This window comes from Miniopterus natalensis, chromosome 12 (assembly GCF_054644295.1).
Source record: "Miniopterus natalensis isolate mMinNat1 chromosome 12, mMinNat1.hap1, whole genome shotgun sequence".
NCBI classification, from domain to species: domain Eukaryota; kingdom Metazoa; phylum Chordata; class Mammalia; order Chiroptera; family Miniopteridae; genus Miniopterus; species Miniopterus natalensis.
Window position 1 is genome coordinate 47,573,487 of NC_142092.1, and position 25,215 is coordinate 47,598,701.

Genomic DNA, 25,215 nt, shown 5'->3' on the forward strand with positions numbered 1-25,215 from the left:
ACACTGCCTGACTATTAGCATCAGGTGCCACTGAATTAGAAGGTAATTAGTTATTGATTTGTTAAATGTGTGAGCTAAAGAGGTTTGAGGCTCTAGGGAGAAGACATATTAGCATGCTCATTAAAATTGTCAGTGTGACACTCATTTGATATGTGCGAATGCCCAATTTGAGAATGTTGCTGGTTTTCTAATAAACTCTTAGTGTACTCAGAGTTTTTTCTATAACACATTTGGCCATTGTCTTTTTCCTGATTACTTTCTCTTTGACATGATAGGCAATACCGTCCACCTTGCTCACAATCAACATTTTTCTGTATGAATTGTGGAATCTCTTGGTATCTCCTTATTCCATTGCATGTGCTTCCATTTGCTTCTGAACAGTGTGTATTCTAGCTTTCACTCATTAACATTTCTGTCATTAAAGTTATTAGTAAACCTCTTTGTTTCTAAATCCAGTAGGCTTTTTTCAGTATTGTTTTGACTACTCTGTAGCACTTGAACACTTGTTGACCACTCCCTCTTTGAAATCTTGTTTTTCCTGACTTCAGGGGCCACACTGCCATGGGTTTCTTCCTCTTTGGCTACTTCACAGGCACCTTTATGGACTTTGCTTTTTCTTATTTTTAAATCAGATATATTAAGGTATAATTTACATATAGTAAAATTCTCCCTTTTAGTGTACAGTCCTATGAGTTTTAACAAACATACAGTCATGTAACCACAACCATAGTGAAGATATGGAGCATTTATTTATTTAATTTTAGACAGATAGGAAGGTGGAGAGAGAGAGAGAGACAAACAGTGATTTGGATTTGTTGTTTTACTTATTTATGCATTCATTGGTTGATTCTTTTTTAAATATATGTTTTTATTGATTTTAGAGAGAGAGGAAGAGAGAAGGAGAGAGAGAAATATCGATATGAGAGAAACATTGATCAGTTGCCTCCAAGTACACAGACTGATCGGGAATGGAACCCACAACCTGGGCCCTGACTGGGAATCATACTGGCGACCTCTCAGTGCAAGGGACGATACTCAACCAACTGAGCCACACTAGCCAGGGCCATTGGTTGATTCTTGTATATGCCCTAATGGGATGGAACCTGCAACCTTGCTGTATCGGGACTATGCTCTAACCAGCTGAGCTATCCGGCCAGGGCTAGAGCAGTTCTCTCAACCCTAAAAGTTCCCTAAGTCCCTTTGTAGTCAACCTCTTCCACTCCTAGCCCATAACAAGCACTAGTCTATTTTCTGTCCCTATAATATTTGCCTTTTACAGAAAGTCATATAAATGATATCATATAGTTTGTAGGTTTTTGAGTCTGGCTTGTTTCACTTTTATAATGCATTTGAGATTCATCTGTTTATGTAAGTAGTTCATTCATTTTTATTCCTGAGTAGTACTCTACTGTATGTACCACAGTTTATTCATCAGTTGTAGGAAACTTATGCTTTCAGTTTTTAGTGAATATGAATTAAGCTATTGTAAACATTCTTGTAGAGAATTTTGTGTGAACATGTTTTTATTTCCTTTGTGTAAATATATAGGAGGGGTATTGCTGGGTTGTAAGGTTATTTCTTAATAACCTTGTACTAAGCGGCCTGCCACTTTACATTCTTGCCAGTGATGTATGAGAGTTCCAGTTGCTCCACAGCCTCATAAACGCTTTGTATTGTCAGTTCTTTTTAAAAATTATTATTTCTATTTCTGTCTGCTTTATAAATGTGGCTATTCCTTAAGTTCTCCCCCTTTTTTCATTTATATAGTACTTTCCCCCCCTTATCCTGCACTCTCTGCCTCATTATTCTTTTTTATTTACATTTTAATTTTTAGCCATTTATTTAAATATTTGTTGACCTTCTATTTTGTGCTTGGCACTGTTTAGGCACTGAGAATACAGCAGGGAACAAAGGAGAAAAATCCTTGTCCTCATGGGAGCTTGTATTCTGAAAGCTTCCAAGTCTTATGCTCCTTATCTTTTTCCTCATCTCCACACCCATATAGCCAGCTGTCTACCAGACATATTCTTCTGAGATGTCTCATAAGTACCTCAAGTCAATATATCTAACAGGGAATTCATTTTCTCCTTCAACCTGCCCCTCTTTTGTATTTATCTTTTTTTAAAAAAATATATCTTTATTGATTTCAGAGAGAGAAAAGGAGAGGGAGAGAGAGATAGAAACATCAGTGATGAGAGAGTCATTGATTGGCTGCCTCCTGCACACCCCCGACTGGGGATTGAACCCGCAACCTGGGCATGTGCCCTGACCAGGAATCGAACTCTGACCGCCTGGATCCTAGGTCAACGCTCAACCGCTGAGCCACGCCCGGCTGGGCTGTATTTATCTTCTTAATGAATGGTGTATCCACCCCATAGCTCAAGCTGAAAAACTAGGCAATATTATATAGGTCTTCTCCTCATTTCCCACATTCAATTACTTATTAAACCTTATTGATTTTGTCTTCAAAATACCTCATGAATGTATCACTTCTCTTCGTTCCCTCTGCTACTTCCCTAGTTCAAGCCATCATCAGGTCAGTGCAGTAGCCTCCTTACCAGCCTCCTTGACACCAGTCTCCAGTCCTCCTACACTACCATCTGTTGGCCTCACTGTACCACCATTCTCCTTCTAAAAGGAGAAATCTGATCCTGTCTTTCTCATTTTTAAAAGCTGTGGTAGCTCTGTATTACCCTCCAGATAATTCCAAATACCTAAGATTACTAAATTGCTAAACATTACTTAGACTCCTTTTGGGATTCTTTTATAACCCTGAAGCTTCTCATTCAGATATGCTAGAATATTTTTTTAGTTCACTAAACATACCTTTGCATGTATAATTTCATTTACCTGGAGCATTTTCCTCCTCCCTTTCTTGGTACTTGTGTCTAGCAAAACCTAACTGTCTTCATTACTTGTTCTACTGGTTAGTGAAATGTTTTAGTGCATTTTGGGGTGGTAACTTGCTTAATTAACCTGATGTTATTTCTCTTATAATGGTTCCTGGCTGAAGCGAGAATAGGGAACTGGTTGGTCAGACAGCGTAACTGTTGTTTTTATGCGTTAGAGATGAACCTGGGAGATGGGATCAGATCAGTTGATTTATTCTCACTATAGCATTTATTGACCACTTACTGTGTATAGGAAACTGCAGTGCAGTGGAACATTGAGAAATGAGGCAATGTTCTGTAAGGAGAGGCTTCTTTGGTCCCCAAGTTTCACTGAGAAACAGCATTGTCACTTGCCTGGAGCAATCTAGGTTGAAAGATACAATCTGAAGTTCTATGTGATTATTTTTCAGTTTCCTTTAAAAAAGAAACAAGGTAATTACCCTTAGCAGTTGCTATGGCAACCATGTTATGGCCTGGGAGAATTTTCTGCTAAAGTCCCTCTCTCCCCATGGTTAGAAAGTTAAATAAATTATTAAAATTTAAAAATGGCACAGTAAACCAATGTGTCCTTTCTGAGAAGAAGACGTAGGTGGTAGGAAGAAGGGAAGTACATAGGAAGAAAACTGACTTTCACTGTATAGTTAAATTAAGCAACTTGTTGACTTATAGTCCCATATACCCAGGATTGGAAGTTTGCTCAGGTAATGAAACCAGCCTGAGTTGGCATCATTCAGTGCTTCCAGAATTTTGAGTCTTACAGCAAGCTTTCAAGAGAACTGCACTCTCAAAACTCGGAGGGCTTTCTTACCCAGACATTGGCGATTTCTCAGCAGACATTAGGGCTGTCAGAGTGTGCTGATCTTCCCGCCACCTATTTATCAGGAACCTATAAGGCAAGCAAAAATCTGGCAACATGACAAAACGAATTTCCTCTTATAATCCTCACATCTTTTTCAACATTATATAGCTAGTACATGGCGGGGCCAGAAGACCTTAGCTTTGACTTCGATACCCATATGGAACCAAATTATTCATTGTTTAATAGGATAAAGGCCTATTTTTAGTGATTTCTTTGCCTCATTTGTTGCCTCAAATTCAGTTTGAGTGTGGGATAGGATTTAAATTTAATTAATATTGAATTTTTTATTTTGAAAAATGAGTAAAAAATGTTTTTCCCCCTCTCATGTGTTTTAATAGATCTTATTAAAAATTTATAGGTAATTGAGAAAAAATGGCTATCTGAACACCCAACAGGCTACAGTGTTTTATTGCATATTGGAAAATGAGAGAGTAAGACCCTTCTTTGGCCTTTTAACTTCCAATAGAGAGCAGCAAAATTGGATACCATCCCTCCCAGACCAGGAGATCACTCTCCCACTGTATCAGGGCCGAGCCTCTCATGGGTATACTGAGGTAGGCTCAGGTTTGAGGAACGCAGAGACAAGGAAGGGTTTCATAGAGGCAGGTTGAAGTTTTCTTGTTTTGAGTAAGGAAGGGTGTATCAGCTTCTAAATGATGCTGTAGGCCAGAAGGAGGCTTAAAAGAACATGGAGGTGGTAGTTGTTATTATCTATATGGTCACTGTCAGAGAGCAAGGGTACTTTGTAGGTAGATTTGTCTTATGCTTGGTAGAAGGCAGGTGCTCTCCACATATTATGTAAAATGAAAGGAGTACAAGTAGGGTAGGCTCAAGTAAGGTAAGGTAAATAATAATTGGAGGGCCAGGGAAATGGCCTTTGAATTCTTCCTAAAATTATCTCTGTCACTCTTCTTCTTTGCTACCACTTGCGGTGTCTTAGGTCACTGGACCTATTTGGGCTGGGGAGAGCAGCGGAGTACGTAAGAATTTGAATTCCTTATAATTTTCTTGATCTTACCCTTTAACATACTCTCTCTGAACTATAAAGCTGGATATTCATGCATACAAGCATACCTAATTTCATTCCCTTCCCCTCCCCTCCTTAAATCTCAAGAGACAGTTATCTTCAGTGAAACGTTATATCCTTCCAGGCTGGTTTCTTGAAGACTGTGTGTAAATTTCAGACCAGAGTCCCAGTTACAACCCTGACAGGATCTCCTGATTTTTCTTCCTCAGAGACAAGTAGTACTATCAGTCCCCAGTGTAGGAAACCCTCTTCTTTAGTTTCTTGGCTAAGGGGTGCAGTAAGTAGAAGGAGGAGGTTTATTCTGGGAGAAGTCATTAATTTAGTGAAGTGAAGAAGAGGCTGAGGACATGGTTTGACTTTCGTTGAAGCAGCCCAGGTAGGCTGGAGGATAGCTTTGTTCCAGAGCTTCAAGAGTGGGTAGTCAGTTCTTTCCAGCAAGATATATAGCCGTGGGCTGACATTACTGGCTGGGTTACCCATCTGGCAAGGGGGCTTGGTTGAATCCCAGTGATTAGGTGTCCAACAGGTACTAAGAGGTACCAAATTTTGTCCTGTCACTGGAATTTCTCATGGAGTATGTATTTTCTGTGATTTGAATCCTGAGTATTTCCCCTAGGGAACTGCTGAAAGGCAGCCTAAGAGCTCAGATAACTTAAGATTTTAACTTAAATAGAAAAAAGTAATTAAGCCATGAAAAAAAAAAAAAGGTTTGAATTCTTTTTCCTTTCTTCTCTAGCTGGTAAAGTCCTGTTGTACTCTGGATTTAAAGACAGGAACTTAATCCAGGAGCATGATACATTGGAGAGTCCCACTGTTCAGTATCTCATTCAGTTTTGTTTGAGTGCCTACTCTGTGCCAATGGCCGGCCCATATTTGCCCCAGGTTAAATTTCTTTCCCAGTTTATTTTACAGGTTTATTTTCTGTCATTCCCTTCCGTACTCTTTTTTTTCTGTTTCTCTCCTTCATCTCATTTCACTTCCCTATATTTCCTTTCTCCCATTCCCTCCTACTTTTCATATTCTCTTTTCTTCTACTCCCAACCTTTTCTTTCCGTAAACACTTTGTTTCTTAATATTTGTACTTTATTTCTTTATTACAGAAATGCTGTCAGCCTTTAGGAAAGTTTTGGAATATTTATCCCCTTAGCCTAGCAAAATAAAAAAGCAAAACATTATTTATTTAGAAGTAATAGGCCAGGTACAGTGACAAACTAAATGTCCATACACTAATTTCCTGGCTCTGGATTATGGGTTCCTACTTCTGGCTGAGCTACCCTCTCCTGGCCTCATAATCAGTAGGATTGTCTATCACTGCTCCCTCTTTGGAGGCTCAGTTTTGTTTTCCTGGATTATATGCTAATACTTCTCCTGCCGGAATTTAAGTAGACTTTTTGCTTTGTCTTCTTTTTTGCACTTGCCTCCTCACCTGTATGCATGAATAATCCAGCACTGACTTTTTCCACACTTACTCTTTCTGTGGGTTCAGGGAAAATGAAATCTGAAAGACGTACTGGTTTTCATCCCTTGGTCCTTTCTGGTCTTCAGAACAACAAATGCATCAAGGGTTAAAACCATTGCGTCCAAAGTCTTTTTCCTAATATGTGATCAGAATGCTTTGTATTTTTTGACTAATCTTGTTCCTGCCCATTTTGGAGGTTAGCCTCTTTCTCCTGGGGTTCTGATCACTGATTTCTCCTGAATTTTCCCCTGGGGTCCTGATCACGAACATCTTTTTTCTTATGTTCACATATTGCCTTAAACCCAAATGGGAAAAGCTACCACAAGTGTTGTCTGGAATCCAGTGTTCAAATTTTCTTCCTTGCTTGTAAAACCCGCATATTTGTGCTCCCTGTTTTTTTTTTAGTGGAATTGTCTACTAGGTTGTATAATGTAGAAGCCAAAGGGTCATTTTCCTATTACCTCCCATTTGTCCCCAAGTTTTAATTTTAATTTTAATTTTTTATTTTTAGAGAGGAAGGGACAGGAAGAAAGAGAGAGAGAGAGAGAGAGAGAGAAAGGGAGAGAAACATCGATGTGAGAACAAAACATCAATCGGGGATTGAGCCTGCAACCCAGGCATGTGCCCTGATGGCGAATTGAACTGGCTACCTTTTGGTACATGGGATGATGCCCAACCAACTGAGGCACACTGGCCAGGGCTTGTCCCCAAGTTTTATCATTTCTGTCTGGATCCCCTCCCCCCTTGTTTATTAACTCTTTTCCATTTCCATTGTATGGTTGTAGGTCCTTATCTCCTTCATGAGAAATTGTAAAAGCCTAATCTTATGGTCTTCAAGAGGCTTCTGTTTCCCACCATACTGCCAAGGTGTTTTGTTTTTTTTTAAATTATTAATATGAGGAGTCCATCATTTGCTAAATGTATCTCCATTTGGGGATGGTTAATGTTCCTTTTCCTCATTGTGAGTCAAATAGGAACTTGGCAAGAAAGGAAGTATGCAAATTTATTAATTAAACACATATGGGGATGGTGTCAGAAATGGCTTCCCTGTATAATAACCTATAAAGTACAATTAGGGTGAGCTCCCTTTCCAAGCACAGTGTTGCACATTTTTATTTTTGCTTGGAGCAGGATTTGTAACTGTGTGCATCGTTTAGTGCTGGCCTGAAAAACAGAAATAAATCTATGAAATTGAAGTCACTGTTAGATAAACTTAGCTGCATTATTGTCAGCAAGATCCTATTGGCAGTGCATGTGCTTTCCTCTTCTCCTTCAGCCCATTCTTTGGATAGGAATTCTGAACTTAGACTGTTGGTGCTTGACAGGAATTATTAGAAAAACCCAATGTTGCAGCAAGACAATAAGACTGCTACTTTTCTCAGCTGCATCTGGACCTTTTGGCTGACTTCTAAGCTGTGGCTTTGACTCTCCTGATTTTGTGGGCCAACTTTGATGTTGAACCTGTTTGTTTGGTTTAACCATGTATTTTGAAGTCTGAAAACACCAAACCAATTTTAAACAAAAATTTCTCTTTTTTAAGATATGGAAAAGCTGTTTCCCCCACCCCTTTTGATAATAGTAGAGGATCAGACTCTGTGACATTTAAAGCAGGTTTTCTTTAGGGTTATGATAGCTAGAGAAGTAGAATCCCAAAGAATTCTGCATTGGGAAAATGTGGCTTAGAACTCCTCTAAGAATCAGCACTAAAATTAAACTAAGTGTTCTATCTCATTTGATAAGGAGAGAGACTTGTGGGTATTGAGACAGTTCTGCACATGGTTTTGAGGTCACTGGACTCGTGTGCAGCTCAGCTTGTTCTTGTTCTCAAGACTTGAGGCTACCTAAGTTAGAAGCAGAAAATGTTCTAAAGAATTAAATAAAGCTGGGGTGCTTTGATTGACTCTGCTTGTTCCACAGCTTTTGAAGATCCTGATAGTGCTGTCGATGACCGAGATAGTGACTATCGCAGTGAGACCAGCAACAGCATCCCACCTCCTTATCATTCGACTTCCCAGCCCAATGCTTCTGTGCACCAGTTCCCTGTGCCTGTGCGATTGCCACAGCAACTGCTAATTCAGGGCAGTTCCCGGGACTCTTGCAATGACTCTATGCAAAGTTATGATTATGACCTCGATTACCCAGAACGGCGGGCTCTCAGGTGGGTATTGGAAACAAAGCACTTTCTTTTCCTAGTATGCAGAGCCCAGGATACAACTGACATCACGGATTTGGGCACTTTAACCTGAGGTGGTAATGGAAGTATAGCAGTAGAATGGGCCAAGCTACAGCTATTTTATCTAGAGTCTCAGTCTTTTTTCCCTCTTCCACACATTCATATTTATATATTTCCATCAGTAACATTTCTCTTAATGATTAGCAGTTCTCAACTGGCAAGAGCATGCCCACTGGGGGTAGATGGCTGAAAAAACCTGCTCACTTCTCTGCCCAGCCCAGAGATTTTGATTCACCCTTTACCAAGATTAAAAAAGGAAAATCAGCCTGGCCAGCGTGACTCAGTGGTTGAGCATCCACCTATGATCCAGATTGTGGTTTGATTCCCCGTCAGGGCACATGCCCGGGTTGCAGGCTCCATCCCCAGCGGGGGGCGTGCAGGAGACAGTCAATCCATGACTCTCTCCCATCATTGATGTTTCTCTCTCTCCCTCTCCCTTCCTCTTTCTGAAATCAATAAAATATATATTAAAAACAAAGAAAATCACAGATGTTTAATGTTCGGATAACCCTTTTTACCTAAATATTTCCATGGGAACTTCAGAAGAAAATGAATATGGATCTCTCCATAGCAGATTCAGTACTTTTGTTGGAACATTAAATTTTTTTAATTTTAATAAGTTTTTAAATATATAAAACATTTACATGGTTAAAAAAATGTCAGGGTGCAATACAGCTTACAGCAAAGACTCCCACTCACACCTTTCGTCCTTTTCCACCCCATCCCCTTCCTTTTTACTAGATTTAAAAAATACATATTTTTATTGGTTTCAGAGAGAGGAAGGTAGGGGGAGAGAGAGATAGAAACATCAATGATGAGAGAGAGTCATTGATCGGCTGCCTCCCTGCTGGGGATCGAGCTCGCAACCCGGGCATGTGCCCTGACCAGGAATCGAACCCCGATCACCTGGATCCTAGGTAGATGCTCAACCACTGAGCCACACCCTATCAACCATCAAATAGAATTCTCATTTTTAATAATCTGATTCTAAAAAGAAACATGCCAGGAATCCTACTACAGTTGGTCCCTACTACTTGCTGGTCTAGTAATTAAATATTTGCATATTTTATTTATTTGATTTTAGTTGTTTATATTGTCCTAACTTTAAGAATAAAAAACATAATAGCAAAAAAAAATTGGGGGGGGCTCTCTTTTCCCTCTGTATTTGCAAGCATTATATGTGTAGGCCAGTAGTAATAATGGCACATCAACCTAAATGACTACATATACTTCAGGAAAACTGCAGTTTACCTAATCAATACCCTGTTGTCATTTCGTTTATTTCCTGGGCTACTGCTATAATACATAACACTTAGAGGAACATTAGTGATGTACTTTAAGTTGCAAATTTTTTTCCTAAATTTTTTCTTTAATTGATCCCATATAAATTTGATTTTACTGTATTATTATATGAAATGAGGTTAAAAAGTAAATATTTTATCATCTCCAGCAGAGGAAAAGTTAATATGATTTTAAAGTAAACTTTTATTATAGACATTTTTAACTTAAATGTTTGAATGATTTCTCCTTTAAGTTTTTTTGGAGAAATTATATCACTAGCATTCATTTTAAAATTTTTCTATTACTATAAATACAGAGTTCTTGGAAATAATCTAAGTTCTTAAGTTACACTGTTTTTTAAGAATAATATTTAAAGTCCTTGAGGGAACAAACATATTTGCAGTATCTTCCAATAAATTAGAAGTGTAAAAATAAATAGCTTCATTCACTACAGCCATGGCTACCAGTTGATTTTAAGTTGTAACTATAAAGACTTACTCCAGACTGGAATTGGTTTAGTCTGAGTTTTTAAGGATACTGGAGAGTAATGAAACTATATGTAAAAAAAAAAAAGTGCAGTTGATTTCCTCACTCTATCAAGTGGGCTTTTGCCTAATGACTCCAGAATAATGGGAAATGTATGTAAATTATCTAAAAAATACATAATTTGAGGTTTGACAGTAGAATTGGACTTTGTTAGATATTATACAGCCAAAGTATCTCTACTGTTAAGGGGTGTCAAAAGACTATCAGTTTCACTGTTGAAGATTTTTAGTGACTAAGTTACAATTTTGATCTTTTTTTTTCTTTCCTAAATAAATACTGTTGGATGTTAGATCTATAAAAGAACATACTGCGCTGACAAGCTTCTAGTCTGCAGGCCCTCTCTACACCTCCACCTCACTACATGGGAAGTAGGCAGTCTTTAACCTAACTGAAAGAAAGGTCAGCTGTCTTCTGTATTCATGTAGGACATGTGGCTTCTGCTGTTTTACTCGGTATAGAGAAAGATTTTCATCTCATTGTAATCCTCAATGTATATAGCATTAGATTTCACAAACAAATTATAATGCTTTAAATCATTTGCTCTTTTTGGTACTGTAACAAGATTTGACTTCTGATAGTCAAAGATGATGATGATGATGATGATGATGATGATTTTAATCCTCACCCCAGGATATTCAGAGAGAGTGGAAGGGAGAAAAAAAAGAGAGAGAGAAACATTGATGTGAGAGAGACACATCGATTGGTTGCCTCCTGAACTCACCCTGACCAGGACTGAGGTTCGAGCCTGCAACCAAGGTACATGCCCTTGGCCGGAATCAAACCTAGAACCCTTCAGTCTGAGGGCCAATGCTCTAACTACTGAGAAAACCAGCTAGGGCTTGGCTGTTCTTTTTTTGATGTGGAAAATACTCTTTGACTATATTGCTATAATATTAATTTAAGATCATTTGGATTTCCTTATATTTTTTCAGTCTGAATGGTTTTTTATCAAATTGACAATTTTACTAATTCTAGTTTTCTCATTGAAAGTGCACTAAGTCTTATTTGTTTCTTCCTTTTCCCTGTTTTCCCCTTTTTCTTTGCCTTACTATTCCTTCAAACTTATCCCTTTACATCAGACAAGGCTTGCTGGCTAAAACTGACAGAATTAGGATTATTTCAGCTTTCTCTGATGTTGACTATAAAGAGCAAGAAGAGATATATGAACAGATGGAGGGGAAAATATCACAAGGGTTTCTAGAAAACAGTAACATAAATGTAAAAGAAGTACAGGTAAAGGAAATTGGAGCTCTTTTAAAAACTGATAAATATTACAGCCAACAAGTACAAACAAATTACAAGAATTTTAAAAGGATACCCTCTCAGAGCCAAGAAACAGAATTCTCTACTGCCTCTAATTTTGACCTTAAGTTTGAAACGTCTGTTTGCTCCAGATATCCTCAGAAATATGATACAATTGATAGGAGAAGGAAAAAGAAACCCTTGGACAGCCATTTTGAAGACAGTGAAAGAAGACAGTATAATGATAGATTAGGAACTAAGACTGACTTCAAAAGTACATATCCAAATAGTGAAAATTGTAACCTTTGCCATGTTGAAAAGAAGAAACAAAATTACCCAGTTTTGCATCCCTACAAAAACGGATTTGTGGTTAAGTGTGGCATGTGGACCACTAAATTGGAACGTCATGATTATGAACTTCCAGGTGGTTTTAAGAACTTCAAAAAGTCATTTGACCTAAACCAGCATGTCACTGATTTCATTCCATTGGATATTGAAGATTCTACTAGCAGTACTTCTGATGAACTTCTGGATTCCCCCATTTCTTCTGATAAACAGGAAGGTTTACTGTCACCAACATGCCATCCATCCAATGTCCATCATATTGGAGGCTTTCCTAAAGAATATTATGTAGCAAATCCAGCGTTCCCATTACAAAGGATAAATTGTGATGCAAACACACTTAGAGATCTATCTGGGTGTCCCATGGAAGAGATGACCCCTTCTTCTATTGAGGAACCCAAGGAGGACTATATTGATACAATGGATGAGCTTCAGTGTTTTGTAGAAACAGTCTCAGAATATTTAGCAGAGAAGGAAGAGGAGATTAATAAATTTGGTTCCCTTTCAAAAACTAAAACAACACCTAAACATAATAGTACTGTTGATAATGAAGAACAAAAAAAGCCTGGGGATGAAATACTACCTATAAATGTTGTCAAGAATGACAAGGCCAAGGCTGTCTGTTTCCCTGAATTGAATGGTATGAAATATGCTGTTGGTTCTTTATTCAGTTCACTCACAGAAAAGGTGGGCTCAGGCACAAAGCATCTAACAATCTCTATGGAAAAGCTGGCTTCTTTAGCTCCAGAGAAAACAGAAACTCTTACTCAAATAGAGACAATTAATTTGGGATCTAGACCAAGAGCCAAGTCAGTCTCAGAGAAGGATCTTTGCATGCAGTCTCCATTATCTTCTCAAACAATTGATAATAAGGATTTTGGCAGGCATAACAAAACCTCTGAAAATGAGCACACGGGCATTAAAACTGGGAGTTCAAACTTACAGGATACAACAGAAACTCTTGGAAGGGACGCTGCTTCAGAGAGTCAGAGTTCAGTTATAAAGTCTGTTTTAAGCATGCTAACTCCATTAAAGATCTTTTTGGAAAAAGATGAAACCAAAAAAGATGATGACAAGAACAAGACAAGAAAGGAAACCTTTGTTGCGTGTGTTTCAGAGTCAAGTCAAAGGGAAGACACACTTAGCAAAGACAGTAGTATTATTGCTTTAGATAAGAGTAATGGAGACAGTACAGGCTTGTCCCAAATGTCCACAAGTGAAGATTTATTGTCTTCCCAAGCAGCTAATGAACCTTCAAACTTAGCTAGTTCTGCAAGTAAGAAAGATGGCATTGACAGTCTGTTGGAAAGAAAACCTTGTATAGACCTGTCTCTGTTACCAGATGAACCAAAAATATGTGCCAAAGATACTCCAGGACATCCTTGTGTAGCTGGCAGTAGAACTGCAAATAAAGAGGCTTCTTTAAAGTCATTAGAGAGGGACAGAGTTACTGGCGATGATGATTTTCTTGAGCCACTCAGAAAATCTTTTAGCCAGTTTTTACTCACTTCCCCTGAAAACTGTTCAAAGGAAATTTTGTCAGAATCTAGGAAAATATACCAGTTGGAGGAAGATGGATGTGAAAGGGTCTGTAAGAAAGACAGACATTCCTTTTCCTTTAATGGAAAACTACATATTCCATTTCTCAGTGTTTGTAGTCATTCTGAAAAGCAGCAGGACTTAAGAGAGAAAGGAAGAATTTTTCCTTTGTTTAAATTTCCTTTCACTGACAGCCATATCACTGTCAATGACCAGAGTTTTCATGTCTCCAAAGTAGCCTTTGATGAGGAGATTCAAAGAAACTGCTATGAAAATACCAAATTTAGTTCAATAGAATCTAATTCGGTTCCAAATATTCATCATCATCTAGGAAAATTTGGAGAGACAGAGAAATTTAATAAGAATGACCAAAAAAGTTGTCCTGAAAATGCCACGCTTAATAAAATAAAGTCTGATTCAGTTCCAAATATTAATAATGATCTTGAGAAATTTGGGAATGTAGAGGAATTAAATTCAAGTGACCACACAGCAGAAGAGAACTATGAAAGGGATACTTTAACCATTCCTGCAGTTGTGCCCAAAGAACACGTACCTTCTGATTCTTCAGGAGAAAGTAAGACTCTTACACAAGTGACATCTTTAACAGTATCAGACTCTTTATTAGCATTGAATTCTACCATTTCAAAAGTCACCTTGGTTAATGAAATTAGTGAAGACAAACTTGTAGATAAAGCTTCCAAGAAAAGAACCCAAGGAGGCCTCCTTTCTGGCCTGTTTAACAGATTCTCTTCCTTTGAAAACTTGTCTCGTACACAAGAACTAAATGTGAAAAATAATGACTTTCATCACAGGAATAGTACCCCAAGCTTACTCTCAGGAATATTTAACTTGGTATCCAATAGCAGTATGACTGATGGTAAACCGGATGAAGCAAAGTCCATGTCTTTAGGAGACATAAAGAGTTTGAATGGAAAAAAGCATTTATCCTTGGATGAGATCTCTGTTACTTCATGTGTGACTTCTGAGAACCAGAGGAACCATGTTGAAAAACAAGAAACTTCTGGCTTCATAAAATGTTTCTTATCTTTACCTAAAGAAAACATACTGTTAGCTGATGCTTGTGTTGATAATCATCATTGCTCTTCTACATGGAAAAACCAGCACAGTGAAAAGCATTGCCCCTCTTCTGAGAACAATGTACCAAGTGCTCAGCAGGACCTCTTAGAGAAATCTTTGGCTAAGAAGCCAACACCACACCATATTCTCGAGGCAAACCTATATGAAAATCCAAATAAGTTAAATCCACCTATACTGAATACTAGCATTCTTAGCAAATCAAACCACTATCAAGCTTTTGAAGAGATGAACAATCATTTCTGTTATGAATGGAACTCTGATATAAAAGATTTCTCTAAAAATTCCAGAATACTTCAGCCAATTTATTATATGTTGAATCAAAACACATTTCCATCAGCTGATGTTTTTGTGTGGCCTGACTCAGAAAACCCAGCAATACATTTTTGCCAAAAAGACCAAAATGCAAATATCTTGGAGTGGAGAACAAATTCAAACAGTGTCATTTGGTGTGATTTACCATATGAATCATTTGATCAGTTTGCATTTAATGAAGATTACTTATTAAGAGGTGATATGTGGGCAGCTAACTCATTATATGGAAATTCTTGTCATCTTCCAATTAATGAGACTAAAAATTCACTAGAAGAATTGCCCATTGACTTAAGTTGTTCTTCAGGTTATGAGAAGACTACATATCCCATAGATGATCAAGAATCATTAAGAATGGATGAAAACTTTGTCTTTTCAAGTGTTGGTTATGAATACCAGGAATGGTTGTCATGTCTTGAAAATGGAGTGTGGTGGCCATCAGAGGATGGAGACTATGGATATTATATGTTCCATGATGGTCAATATATCTATTCTATTCTCACAGATTCTACTGGGCAGTATGCATATTTATTTATACCTGATTGTTCTTATCAAGAGTATTTAAATTGTGATTTACAGACAAATGATCTAGTGAGTATTATATTGGATGACAGCATTATTTCTGCCTGTAGTTCTACAGTACTAAACAAGGAAGATGAATTATTGTGGTATGTTGAAGAGGAACCAATTGATGACCCTCTTGATTTATCTATAGTTTTGCCAAGAAGTGAGGGACCAATGTATTTAAATTTAGGAACCTTTTCACAAGTACTTGAAGAGTCAGATTATGGCCAAAGGGATCAACCATTAGATTTTTCAGTCTATAATTCTCAAAAGTTTGAAGGAGATTTTGGATTTTTTGAAGAAAGGCTGTGTGTTTCTGAAGACTTCAAATGTACATTGGACCTCAGAAATCAGCCCCAAAGCATTGGTAATCATGTCTTAAATAAAAATAAAATTATAGAGGGAGATAAGAACCAGGCTGTAGTTAAGGATTCATTAGTTCAACTTCCCAGTTTTCATTGGCTTCAATCTTCTGAAGAAGGTGCCAATTTGGTTCATCTTGAGAATATGACTAATAGCCCACAGCAAACAAAAGAGATGTCATCGTTGAACAAAGTGACTTCATTATTTTCTGCTTTGGGTGCTCTGGTTGGAAGTCCTTTGAATTTTGAAAAGAATGAATCCTTGGAGTCTTTGGCCACTCATAAAAAGGATCAGCAGTCAAACTTAGCAGATCTCACAAATGATGATCTTCAGTCATTAATCTTGAGTAAGCAATCAGAGAGTAAATCCCCAAAGGAGGAGGAAAGTCTTCTTAAGAATTCAGAGAGACAAATAGTATCCAATGTTCAGCAACCAGAAGTTACTGAAAGTATGAAGCAAGAATTCCCTTTAAATAAAAGCATTCATGTGAAAAAACAAAGGTTGTTGAAATCTGTTTTCCAGGTAAGTCAAACAACTCCTCAGGCTAAATTAGATGTAGAAGAGGATGAAACCATTACATCCAACTCTGTGTCAGTTCCTCTTGCATCACAGTTCAGTATGGATGCATGCAAGAATTGTGAACTCCCCCAGGACCAGTGTTCCAAAGAGTCTGAGAGAACATTATTTAAAAGTGCACTGAGACTCTTTAGTCGGGGAGAAGACTCTTCAGTAAGTGCAACAGCAAATGAAAAACAGGCATCTGGATTTTTGAACCTCTTTAAAACTCAGATGAATAAAGAAGAATCACAAAACTTAGAAAAGAATGGTGATAAAAATAGAAAGATAACATCTCAGGAAAAGAATGAATCTTCTGGTGTTTCATTTTTTTTTGGTACCCTTGGAGATTTCTTTAAAACCAATGTATGGCCTACACAGACAACTGAAAATATGTCTGTTTCTTCAGTGACTAATAAGGATGAGGTCAAGTCAAGGCCTAATCCCACAAAGCTAACTAGCCAGGATGTTGGGAACTTTCCTGCTGCACCAGTTTCTTGTAAAGGGAAGGTTCGGATTAAAAGTCTGAATAAGCAGACTACTATTGATGACACTGGGCTAAAGGAACCGCCAACTAAGGAGATCCAGGGTAGTAATATGACTGAAAAAGAGGTACCCTCCAGAGACCACCTAATCCAGCAGTCACCAAATCCATCTTTCCCAACAAATTGTCTCCAAGAGTCTTCAAGAGAGTCTTCAATAAAAACTAGTGGTGCGTCTACAGTGACAGAAGTTTCAAGAAGTAATAAAATATCTTTTGATATTCTGAGTATAAAAAATTCAGATGAACAAGGTCATTTTCCTGACAAAGACTTAAGTTTTTCAACTGACACAATATCTCCATCCCAACCAGAGTTGCCAACCGGAAAGAGTATATTTTCTTTCCTGACTGGATCCGAAAAATCTGAGAACAGAGCCTCTGCTACTCTACCAAGAACCAAATCTCAAGCAGAAGGGCTATTCACACTTCCTTCCTTTTTTTCCACTACCAATTCAAGCATCAAGAAGGATGCCTCTCATAGTAGCTCTTTTAGTTTGTTCAGCTTGTCCTTTTTGGATGAAAAACAGCAGATTCCTGGGGAAAGGCATAGCCTTTCAACTGTTTCTCCAGTGACTTCCCAGCCTTGTAAGAAGCCAAGTGTTATTGTAGACATGGGTGGCACAGTGAATGAAGGTTCCAATGGCAATAGAGATAGCATAGTCCAGGAGGTAGTTCATGAACAGCAAATGGCTCCTTGTATTTCCATTAGCAGCGTCATTGAGGTTACTTTCCTTGAAGATGAGCTCAATGTCGGGGTGGACTATCAAGGAAAACTAGGGTCCAGTAATGGATCAAGGATATCTTTAGCAGATTTCCAGTTGAATCAGTTGCAAAAAGACATTATTCCTCATTCACCAGAATTTCAGAGACAGACTGAAACACTGCTTATTGGTCCAGAGACCTTTGGGGTAGCTTCTCATGAAGAAGATTTCATACAGGAAGCCTTCCCCAGTGGCTTACTGGCCAAGTCTTTTGCACATGATAGCCATTTGATAGAGAAGCTCAACAATTTAGACACTTGCACTAACCACTACCAAAATGAAAGATTTTCTAATGACCCATTGAACTTGCCATTAGAAAAGGCCCCTATTGAGATCTTAACACAGATCCTGGAGCCAACCTCTTCCTCTGCAGAGCCAGGGTATGCAGGGCACCTCCAGAGCCAAGACACAGATAAAGAGGAAAACAAACCAGTGTTGGGCTCTTCAGTAGGAATGCTTTCAGGGTTTGTGACCAAAGTGAAATCTTTCTCTGGCAGCTTAATTGAATCTCCCAAAACTTTCTCTGGATTTTTCTCCTTTCCTAAATCTCCAAAGAAAAACTCCTTTTTCCCTCTCTCTTCTGGTACATCATCTCAGCCACTCACAGGTGAGTTATTTGGAATTTTCAAAAGTCCCAAACCAGAGACATGCAAACAAGAATCATCTGTCCCAGCTACTGCACGGTTTCACAATGGTAGTTCCAGAAATGCTGTAGGATTAGTACCTCCAGAAAATTTGTGGAGAGAGGCTGCTTCTGCATCATTCAATTCAGAAGCTACTCTCGGTGACTATAGAATGACTGTGGTTAATGCAAAGTCAGACTCGGAAACCTTGACAGATGGTCTAAAACTAATGACTGAAATGGAAAACAATATTCTGGACAATATTCCAGAACCCCGGGGTTCTGAAACAATTGCGGCTGCACCTTTAGTCTCAGGGGATGATACTGGGCAAGGAGTATTACCTTTGAGTGATGAAGGAGACGTGTGGGTGTTGCAGGGGACAGACACAGAGGCATCATTTGAAGCAGAGCATATTTCATTGCCACCACAGTTGCATCCAGATCCTACCTGGATTGCCAAGGAGCTTCCTTCTCCAATTCACCCACCTCTTCCTCTTGAGCCGAAGCCAGCTATGCAATCTGCCTCCACAAAACAAGATGTCTTAGAGCTACAGGCAACCAACTCACTGCAAGCCAATACTACTACACTGCTCAATGAGGCAAGTTCAGTTGGCCAGAGTGCCAAATTGGAAACCCAAGGGTCCCTTTCTCACTCTCTGGTGGAGGAACCTGTGCTGTGTGCCAAAGAAAGTTATGGGATGTTTGATGCCCAGGAAGATCCATCTGCAGCCCCCCAGGAAACAGAGCAGCCAATACCACATTTTGAGATCCCAAACATGACCAATTGGCCAAAGCTTCATTTCCCATCCTCTGCTACTGTCTGTGGGAAACCACTGAGTTCTTTCTTTTCCCCACCTTCTTCCTCTGGCAATAGGGCAGCAGAGACTGGTTTAAAGTCCAGTTTTAAGAAGTTGTCAACTCTGTTTGAGGGAGGTAATGAGGGAAAAGGCAGTATAGTGGCAAGTGATCTCAAAGTAAGGTTTGAAAAGAAGCTGGATCTTTTATTCCCAAGGCCAAAAGAGCGAAAAAGGGACCCTGAACAAATGTCTACAGAACCCTCTGCTCCAGTTTTGGTTATCAGCAGTTATCAGGACCTTAATTCCAGTGAGGCTGGCAAAGCTTTGGAGTCTTCTCAAATGTCTAGGGCCAGTGCTGAGCCACCTAAGGTCTCTAGTCAGCTCTCTGTGACCTCTGAGCAGCTGGAGGCCAAGACAAGGATATGTGCTCATGGGCTTTCAGGGCCTGGAGAAGTGGAAAACCAGCAGGAAATCCCAGCTTCTAGAGAAGACGGGGGTTCCAAAGGTAACCTCCCTGGCCTCACCAGTCCTTCAGGGAATCATGAGGAAGAGCACTGCACTGTCTCTGAGCTACTTCACCAGCCAGAAACACAAGAAGAGAAGGCAGTGCCTGCTAGCACTGACTGTGTTTTGAATGTACAGCTGTCAGTTACTCCGCATGGCACTGAGGAACCAAAGACCAGCAAAAGGCCTGTTCTCAACTAAAGCATCATAAATGGTTTTAAAGAATTGACCATTTATGATGCAGTGACTTAGTGGTAGATTAGTCACAGCCTGCTTTCTATCCTTCCTGTGTCTTTCCTAGCACCCGAGCTTCATGTTAATTAGAGGTCAAGTAACAAGAAATAATGTGTGGGCCTTTTCATCCTCTCCCTTCTCTCTAGTGCCAAATTTAATTTATTGGAACAAGGAGCTTCCTACTTAAAGGAAAGGCTAGGCCGTAAAATTTACTCACTTTGATTTGCTCTGCCTTATATAACATGGGATGAAGGGGGAGTAGGAAGAGGCAACAAGTAGTTGAGTAGCATATATTAATTACAACCACATGATGGGCTAGGATGCTTCTTTGGGCCTTCGGCACTTATATCTGTAATAGCTGGAGAGAGACCCACTTTGCTTCCCTTTCCCAAGCCTTCTAAGATGCTTTCTCCAGTGGCAATGAAGGTACTAAGTAAAATACGAAGTACAAAGGATGGCTTGGGATAATCTCTGTCCTATATCCTCTTCCACATGGATTGGCACAGCTTCCAGTCCATGTCTTTTACTATCCATGAGACTGGTGTCTGATACGTGCTTTGAGTAAAGTCTCACAGGAGCTCAGGGCTATTGCTTGCTGTAGTTCTTCAGTCTGGACCATTGTTCAGGGTCTATCTGCAAAGGGTACTATTATTTCTCCTAAGAAGAAACACCATGCAGTGCAGTTTAAGAATGATGCTTTGACCTCTGGCCGAAAACTGTCCAAAGGAGCCAGTCAGGGGCTTTAGAGATGTGTGTGTGTGTGTGTGTGTGTGTGTGTGTGTGAGAGAGAGAGAGAGAGAGAGAGAGGTATTGTGTGTGTGTGTATGTGTGTGTATGTTGGGAACTACTCAGAACAGTGACCTGGTTTTTGTTCAGCTGTCATGAGATGAAGGATCAGAACTCAGCCTGAAAATACCAGGTACTTGGGAGGAACCATAGGGAAAATATCATGGGAAACAACCATTTATCTTCATTTGGCCCAGAGTTAACATAAGCCCTTTAGTTGAAGGCTTGACTCCCTGGTAAGGAAATTCCTTGTCCTTTTGCATGGAGGCTTTTCAGCAGGATACTAGAAGTAAAATGAGGGCTCCTGACTTGGATGGAACTATCCAAATGGGCTGGGATAGATCTTGTAGATCGTCACCAAGTCCCTCTATATTGAATAGATCGGAACCCCTTAGATTCAGTATATGGCTGAAGGGAGTAACTTCTGGATTCTGTTCTTTCTGGCCATGATTCACTGCCACACTCTCTGCTACAGCTACTCTCTCTCATAGCAGGGAAACACATTTCCTTTCTGGGTATGGGAATTCAGGTGATTGGGAGAGGGTTGGGCTGGCCTCTCTTCAGGTACAGAAATTCATTAATATAGCCCTGACCTAGGTCCTGGAATTAGACTTTGTCCACTCTATCCAAAATTAAGCTATGTCCTGAGAGCAACTCAGTTACAGATGGGGAAGTTTATTGTTGGGACATTCTGAATGCTTTCAGGATATTGTAACATTCATGAGATGAATGGCCAATGAAATCCCGAGGAATTTCTTGATCCTAACCGCTATCTCCCAGTGGCTTCCATTATCTTACTGTGCAGATGGCTGAGAGATAACTGAAGGAACATGTCCAGTGTCCTTTGCTCATCCTAAGGCATTAGCATTCACATTTACAACTGTAGAGGAAGGAAAGGGGACCTCAATTTAACAAATAATAGCAAAAGGAAGTAGAGTTCATCCATATTACTAGGTGGAAATTAGGAAACTTTAATCATAGCCACTGGACAAGTTTCATTAGAAGTCTGGGTAAAGAATTTTAGGCTTTTAACAATAGACTTTTAAATAATTTTTAATCTACTTATAAATATCACATTAAGATGAAGTGTTCTTCAAAGTCAATTGCTGGTTTGAGGTTAAGTGCTGTTTGAGAACCCAGCATGTGTTTTTTCCTTGTTGTGACTGCTGAGTAGAGACTAGTTCTTCTAGATTGTAAAGTTTGGTCCTCCTTTCCCAGGAACCTCCTGTTTGTGATTCTTGCCACTGATACAATTATTAGTTTCTGGATTAACCTATTACTTTTGCCCTGGTCCTTAGTTTGCATTTATTTACTCATCTGTCTTCCTCTCCTTCTCATAGCCCCACCAGCAGTAGTAGGTATGGTTCCTCCTGTAATGTGAGCCAAGGAAGCTCTCAGCTGAGTGAACTAGACCAGTGCCATGAACAAGATGATGACCATCGGGAGAGGGACTCCATTCATTCCTGCCACAGCTCTGGTAGCTTCTCCAGAGATGGCCAAGCGGGTTTTGGAGAACAAGATAAAGCCTTGGAGGTGACTGGTGAAGAAGAAAAGGGGAGAGCATGTGAACTCAAGGAGATGAAAGATGTCACAACCCATCCTACCCCAGATCTGGTGCTACACAAAGACCATGTCCTAGGCCCCCAGGAAAGGTAGGTGATGACTGCCTTGAGGAGCTCAGTATCTACCCTGTTATATTGCTAAATATAAGTGCTTTTCATTTTCTCCCCTACAGTTTGGATAGGTGGTGATCAGGATACTGAGGCTTAGCTCTACATTGCTTCCTTTGATTTTTGGTGTAAGACTCAAGATATTTTGAGGATCTCTTAAGAATACTTGGGACCTTTGTAGTTAGCTACAGTGTACCAGGCTCTTTTGAATCTGCAGTTCTTGGCTTACTAGTTGACCCTACATATGGCAGCCACCAGGTCTGGAACTGATCTGAGCCCTGCAGATTATTTAATTCAGAGGAACTGCTTAGAATGAGATAGGCTTACCAGCATATTAATGTTTAAAATTATTTTGTTAACATTACTTTTTGTTTGTTTGTTTTCCTGGCTGAGAAAAGTAGGACTGAGTTGAGATAGAATTGATATCAAAGCCAGATCTAATCCATCCCTCTGCCTCCCCAAGGCCTAGCAGTGTATCTGACAGTTGGTACTCATAAGAAAATTTTTAAATGTGTCCTTTTAACAGTCTTCTAATGAAACTTAGTACAGAGTTTTAGTGTTATTATTGAGCTAAATTGGTCAGTAATGTTGCTGATAGGTTGGGGCAGAGCATGGTTTCTCAGTCTTGGCATTACTGATAGATAACTCTTGGGGCAGGTAACTCTGTAATGAGATGCGATTGTGTGAATTGTAGGATGTTTAGTAGCATCCCTGATCTGTACACACTAGATGCCAGTAGCAACCTTCAGTGTGATAACCCAAAATGTTTCCAGATATTGTCAGATTTCCCCTGCCCCAGTTGAAAACCGCTTATCTAGTGATAAGGAGTAGGTGTGACTTAGATTCCCAAATGTCAAGGTATAATAATAAAGCCTCTCACTGAAAGATTAGAGCAAGGAATGCTGATTACAAGGTAAGAGTTAGAGAACGGTTGGTGTGTCAACTCCACCACTGAAGGTATAAACATATTTTCTTTTTTCCTTACTTTTTCCTGATCTTTAGTCATCTCTGGTGGCTCATCTAATAGATGAAACATCCAGCTTCAGACTGAGCTCTGGACCAGCTTTTTACTGGGTTGACAACCCACTGAAAGATGGCTCTTTGTAGACCTTATGTAACTGGAACCAAGGTTCTGCTGCCTCCCGCCATGAAAGCCAAACTCATAAGGCAGATGCTGGTGAAAAGGAAAGAGGTTTATTCAAGTGCCAGTAACCTGAGAAGATGGAGGACTTGTCGCCAAGCCCATTTTAGCATCTCATCGTAGGCAGGGGTTTTTATAGGGAGGAGGAGGGAAAGCAGAACAAAGAGATCAGGAGGAAGGGCTTTGGACATGCAGGCAGTATCCTTGCTGGTCCTGATATGGATCTTTAATGTTAGCATACTGGAACTGGTCAGTGCTAGCCAAATTCCTGCAGTTGGGTAATCTGCATCAACTGCAGTTGCAGTCAAGACTGTTTCTTATACAAGCAGGAACTGGAACTGCTGATGCCTGCAATATGCTTATAAGGAAACTGTCAGTATGTAAATTTCTTTTATTAGTTTGTTAGTACATTTTATTCTATTTCATGGTTAGTCAGAGAGTATAAAGTTTTTATTCCTGTTAAACTTAGACTTAGCAGTTACTGTTGTCTGGGTAGAGTTCTTCATAGAACAACAGAAGTGACCAGCATGAGTTTTTGTCCTTCTTTACTGGCTGTGTCCTCTCAGATCCTAGCTGTGCAAACGAAGTCCAGTTCTACCTTGGCCAGAGGGCCTGCAAATGGTTTAGAACAATTAACCCAGTTAGATCACATTAAGAGCCCAGCATATATATTTTACATATCTAGATGGTAGACACTTGTTTGTTGCCTTGGCAGTATACCACAGTGAGAGACAGGAGAAGCATTATCACCAAGAATCAACCACTATTCCACAGTTAAGGAACCTGGATGATGACTTGTTCTAATACAGGGTAGTATTTCTGTCTCAAAGCTGCTTTGTTATATCTATTGTTCATTTCACTGAGGGTGTTCCTGAGGCAGCTCAAGGAATAAGATCATGGCAGAAAAAGGGCTGTTTTTTTTCTTACCACTTTTGATGTAGTCTAGGAATTGGTAAGCCTTCCATAATACGTAGTGGAGCAGAAAGGATTTTCAGGGACAAAATTCTGCCCTAAGGATGCTATGTAGAACCCCCAAGGGAGACTGTTGGTCTTGAGAGGTGAGGTGAGAGAGTTATTACACACCTCTCTGCATAGTTTTAATTCTAGACATTGACTAAGGGCCCTTGTCATTGCTACTAGTGTCCTGATCCCTGACTGTCCCAGTGAGATGCCTCATTGGGTGGGTGAAGAAGGGGGAAGGAAGAGGAAGAACAGATGAAAAGCTCAAAGGAGTTGTCATTTCAGAGAGGATTTTTTTTCACATTAGATATTCAGGATTATGCTGTTTTAGTGGCCTGAATCACTAAACAAGTATAGGCATGAATATAAACCATTTTATTTTAGATATATGGCAGTTTTGCCTTGAACATTGTTACCTTGTGGCCTGGGCTATTTTTAAGGAAATTTTTTTTTTTTTTTTTTACAAGTTTTCCTGAGGAGAAGGCATCTTCGCCATTTACCCAAGCCAGAGCACATTGGATTCGAGCAGTTACCAAGGTTCGACTCCAGCTGCAGGAGGTAGGAAATCTATTGCTCTAATACTAGCTGGCATAATTTTTCCCTTTGAAATTGGTAGACATATGGTGCTAAAGCAGCATTCAGTGATTAGTCATCTTCTTAGTGCGTTTCTGGGAATGTATGACAAGTAAGCTAGAGCCTTAAGAGATGATGGGAGGTGGCCATAGTCTTCCTTCTATGCTGATTAATGAAAATCAAATAAACCTAGTGGGTCAAGAGTCTGAAGATAAAGTTATATGCTATTTTTAGTACCATAATCAGCCAAATGGTAACTTTCTATTTCCGTTATCCTTTCTACATTCATTAATTGGCATTCTACTATAAGAAAGAGGT

The 25,215-nt window shown here is 39.4% G+C and overlaps 2 protein-coding genes across 5 annotated transcripts in view; both read left to right on the forward strand.

The window, feature by feature from the left end:
• Positions 1-25,215, forward strand: part of UNC13B (unc-13 homolog B) — a 144,701-nt gene that overhangs the window by 47,343 nt on the left and 72,143 nt on the right. For all 4 annotated transcript variants that reach the window (XM_016222928.2, XM_016222930.2, XM_016222929.2 and 1 more), the window contains exons 8-10: positions 8,154-8,394; positions 21,894-22,205; positions 24,792-24,882. In XM_016222928.2, the coding sequence (XP_016078414.1) occupies positions 8,154-8,394; positions 21,894-22,205; positions 24,792-24,882 (644 nt within the window). The remainder of the gene's footprint in view (positions 1-8,153; positions 8,395-21,893; positions 22,206-24,791; positions 24,883-25,215) is intronic.
• On the forward strand, positions 11,433-19,734 carry LOC148091847 (uncharacterized). The gene has a single exon (XM_087823129.1). The coding sequence runs from the start codon at positions 11,467-11,469 to the stop codon at positions 19,732-19,734; it is 8,268 nt and encodes a 2,755-aa protein (XP_087679255.1). The 5' UTR covers positions 11,433-11,466.

Bases quoted from the DNA above. Each gene is read 5' to 3' on its own strand.
- LOC148091847 (XM_087823129.1), top strand. From the start codon at position 11,467: ATGGAGGGGAAAATATCACAAGGGTTTCTAGAAAACAGTAACATAAAT.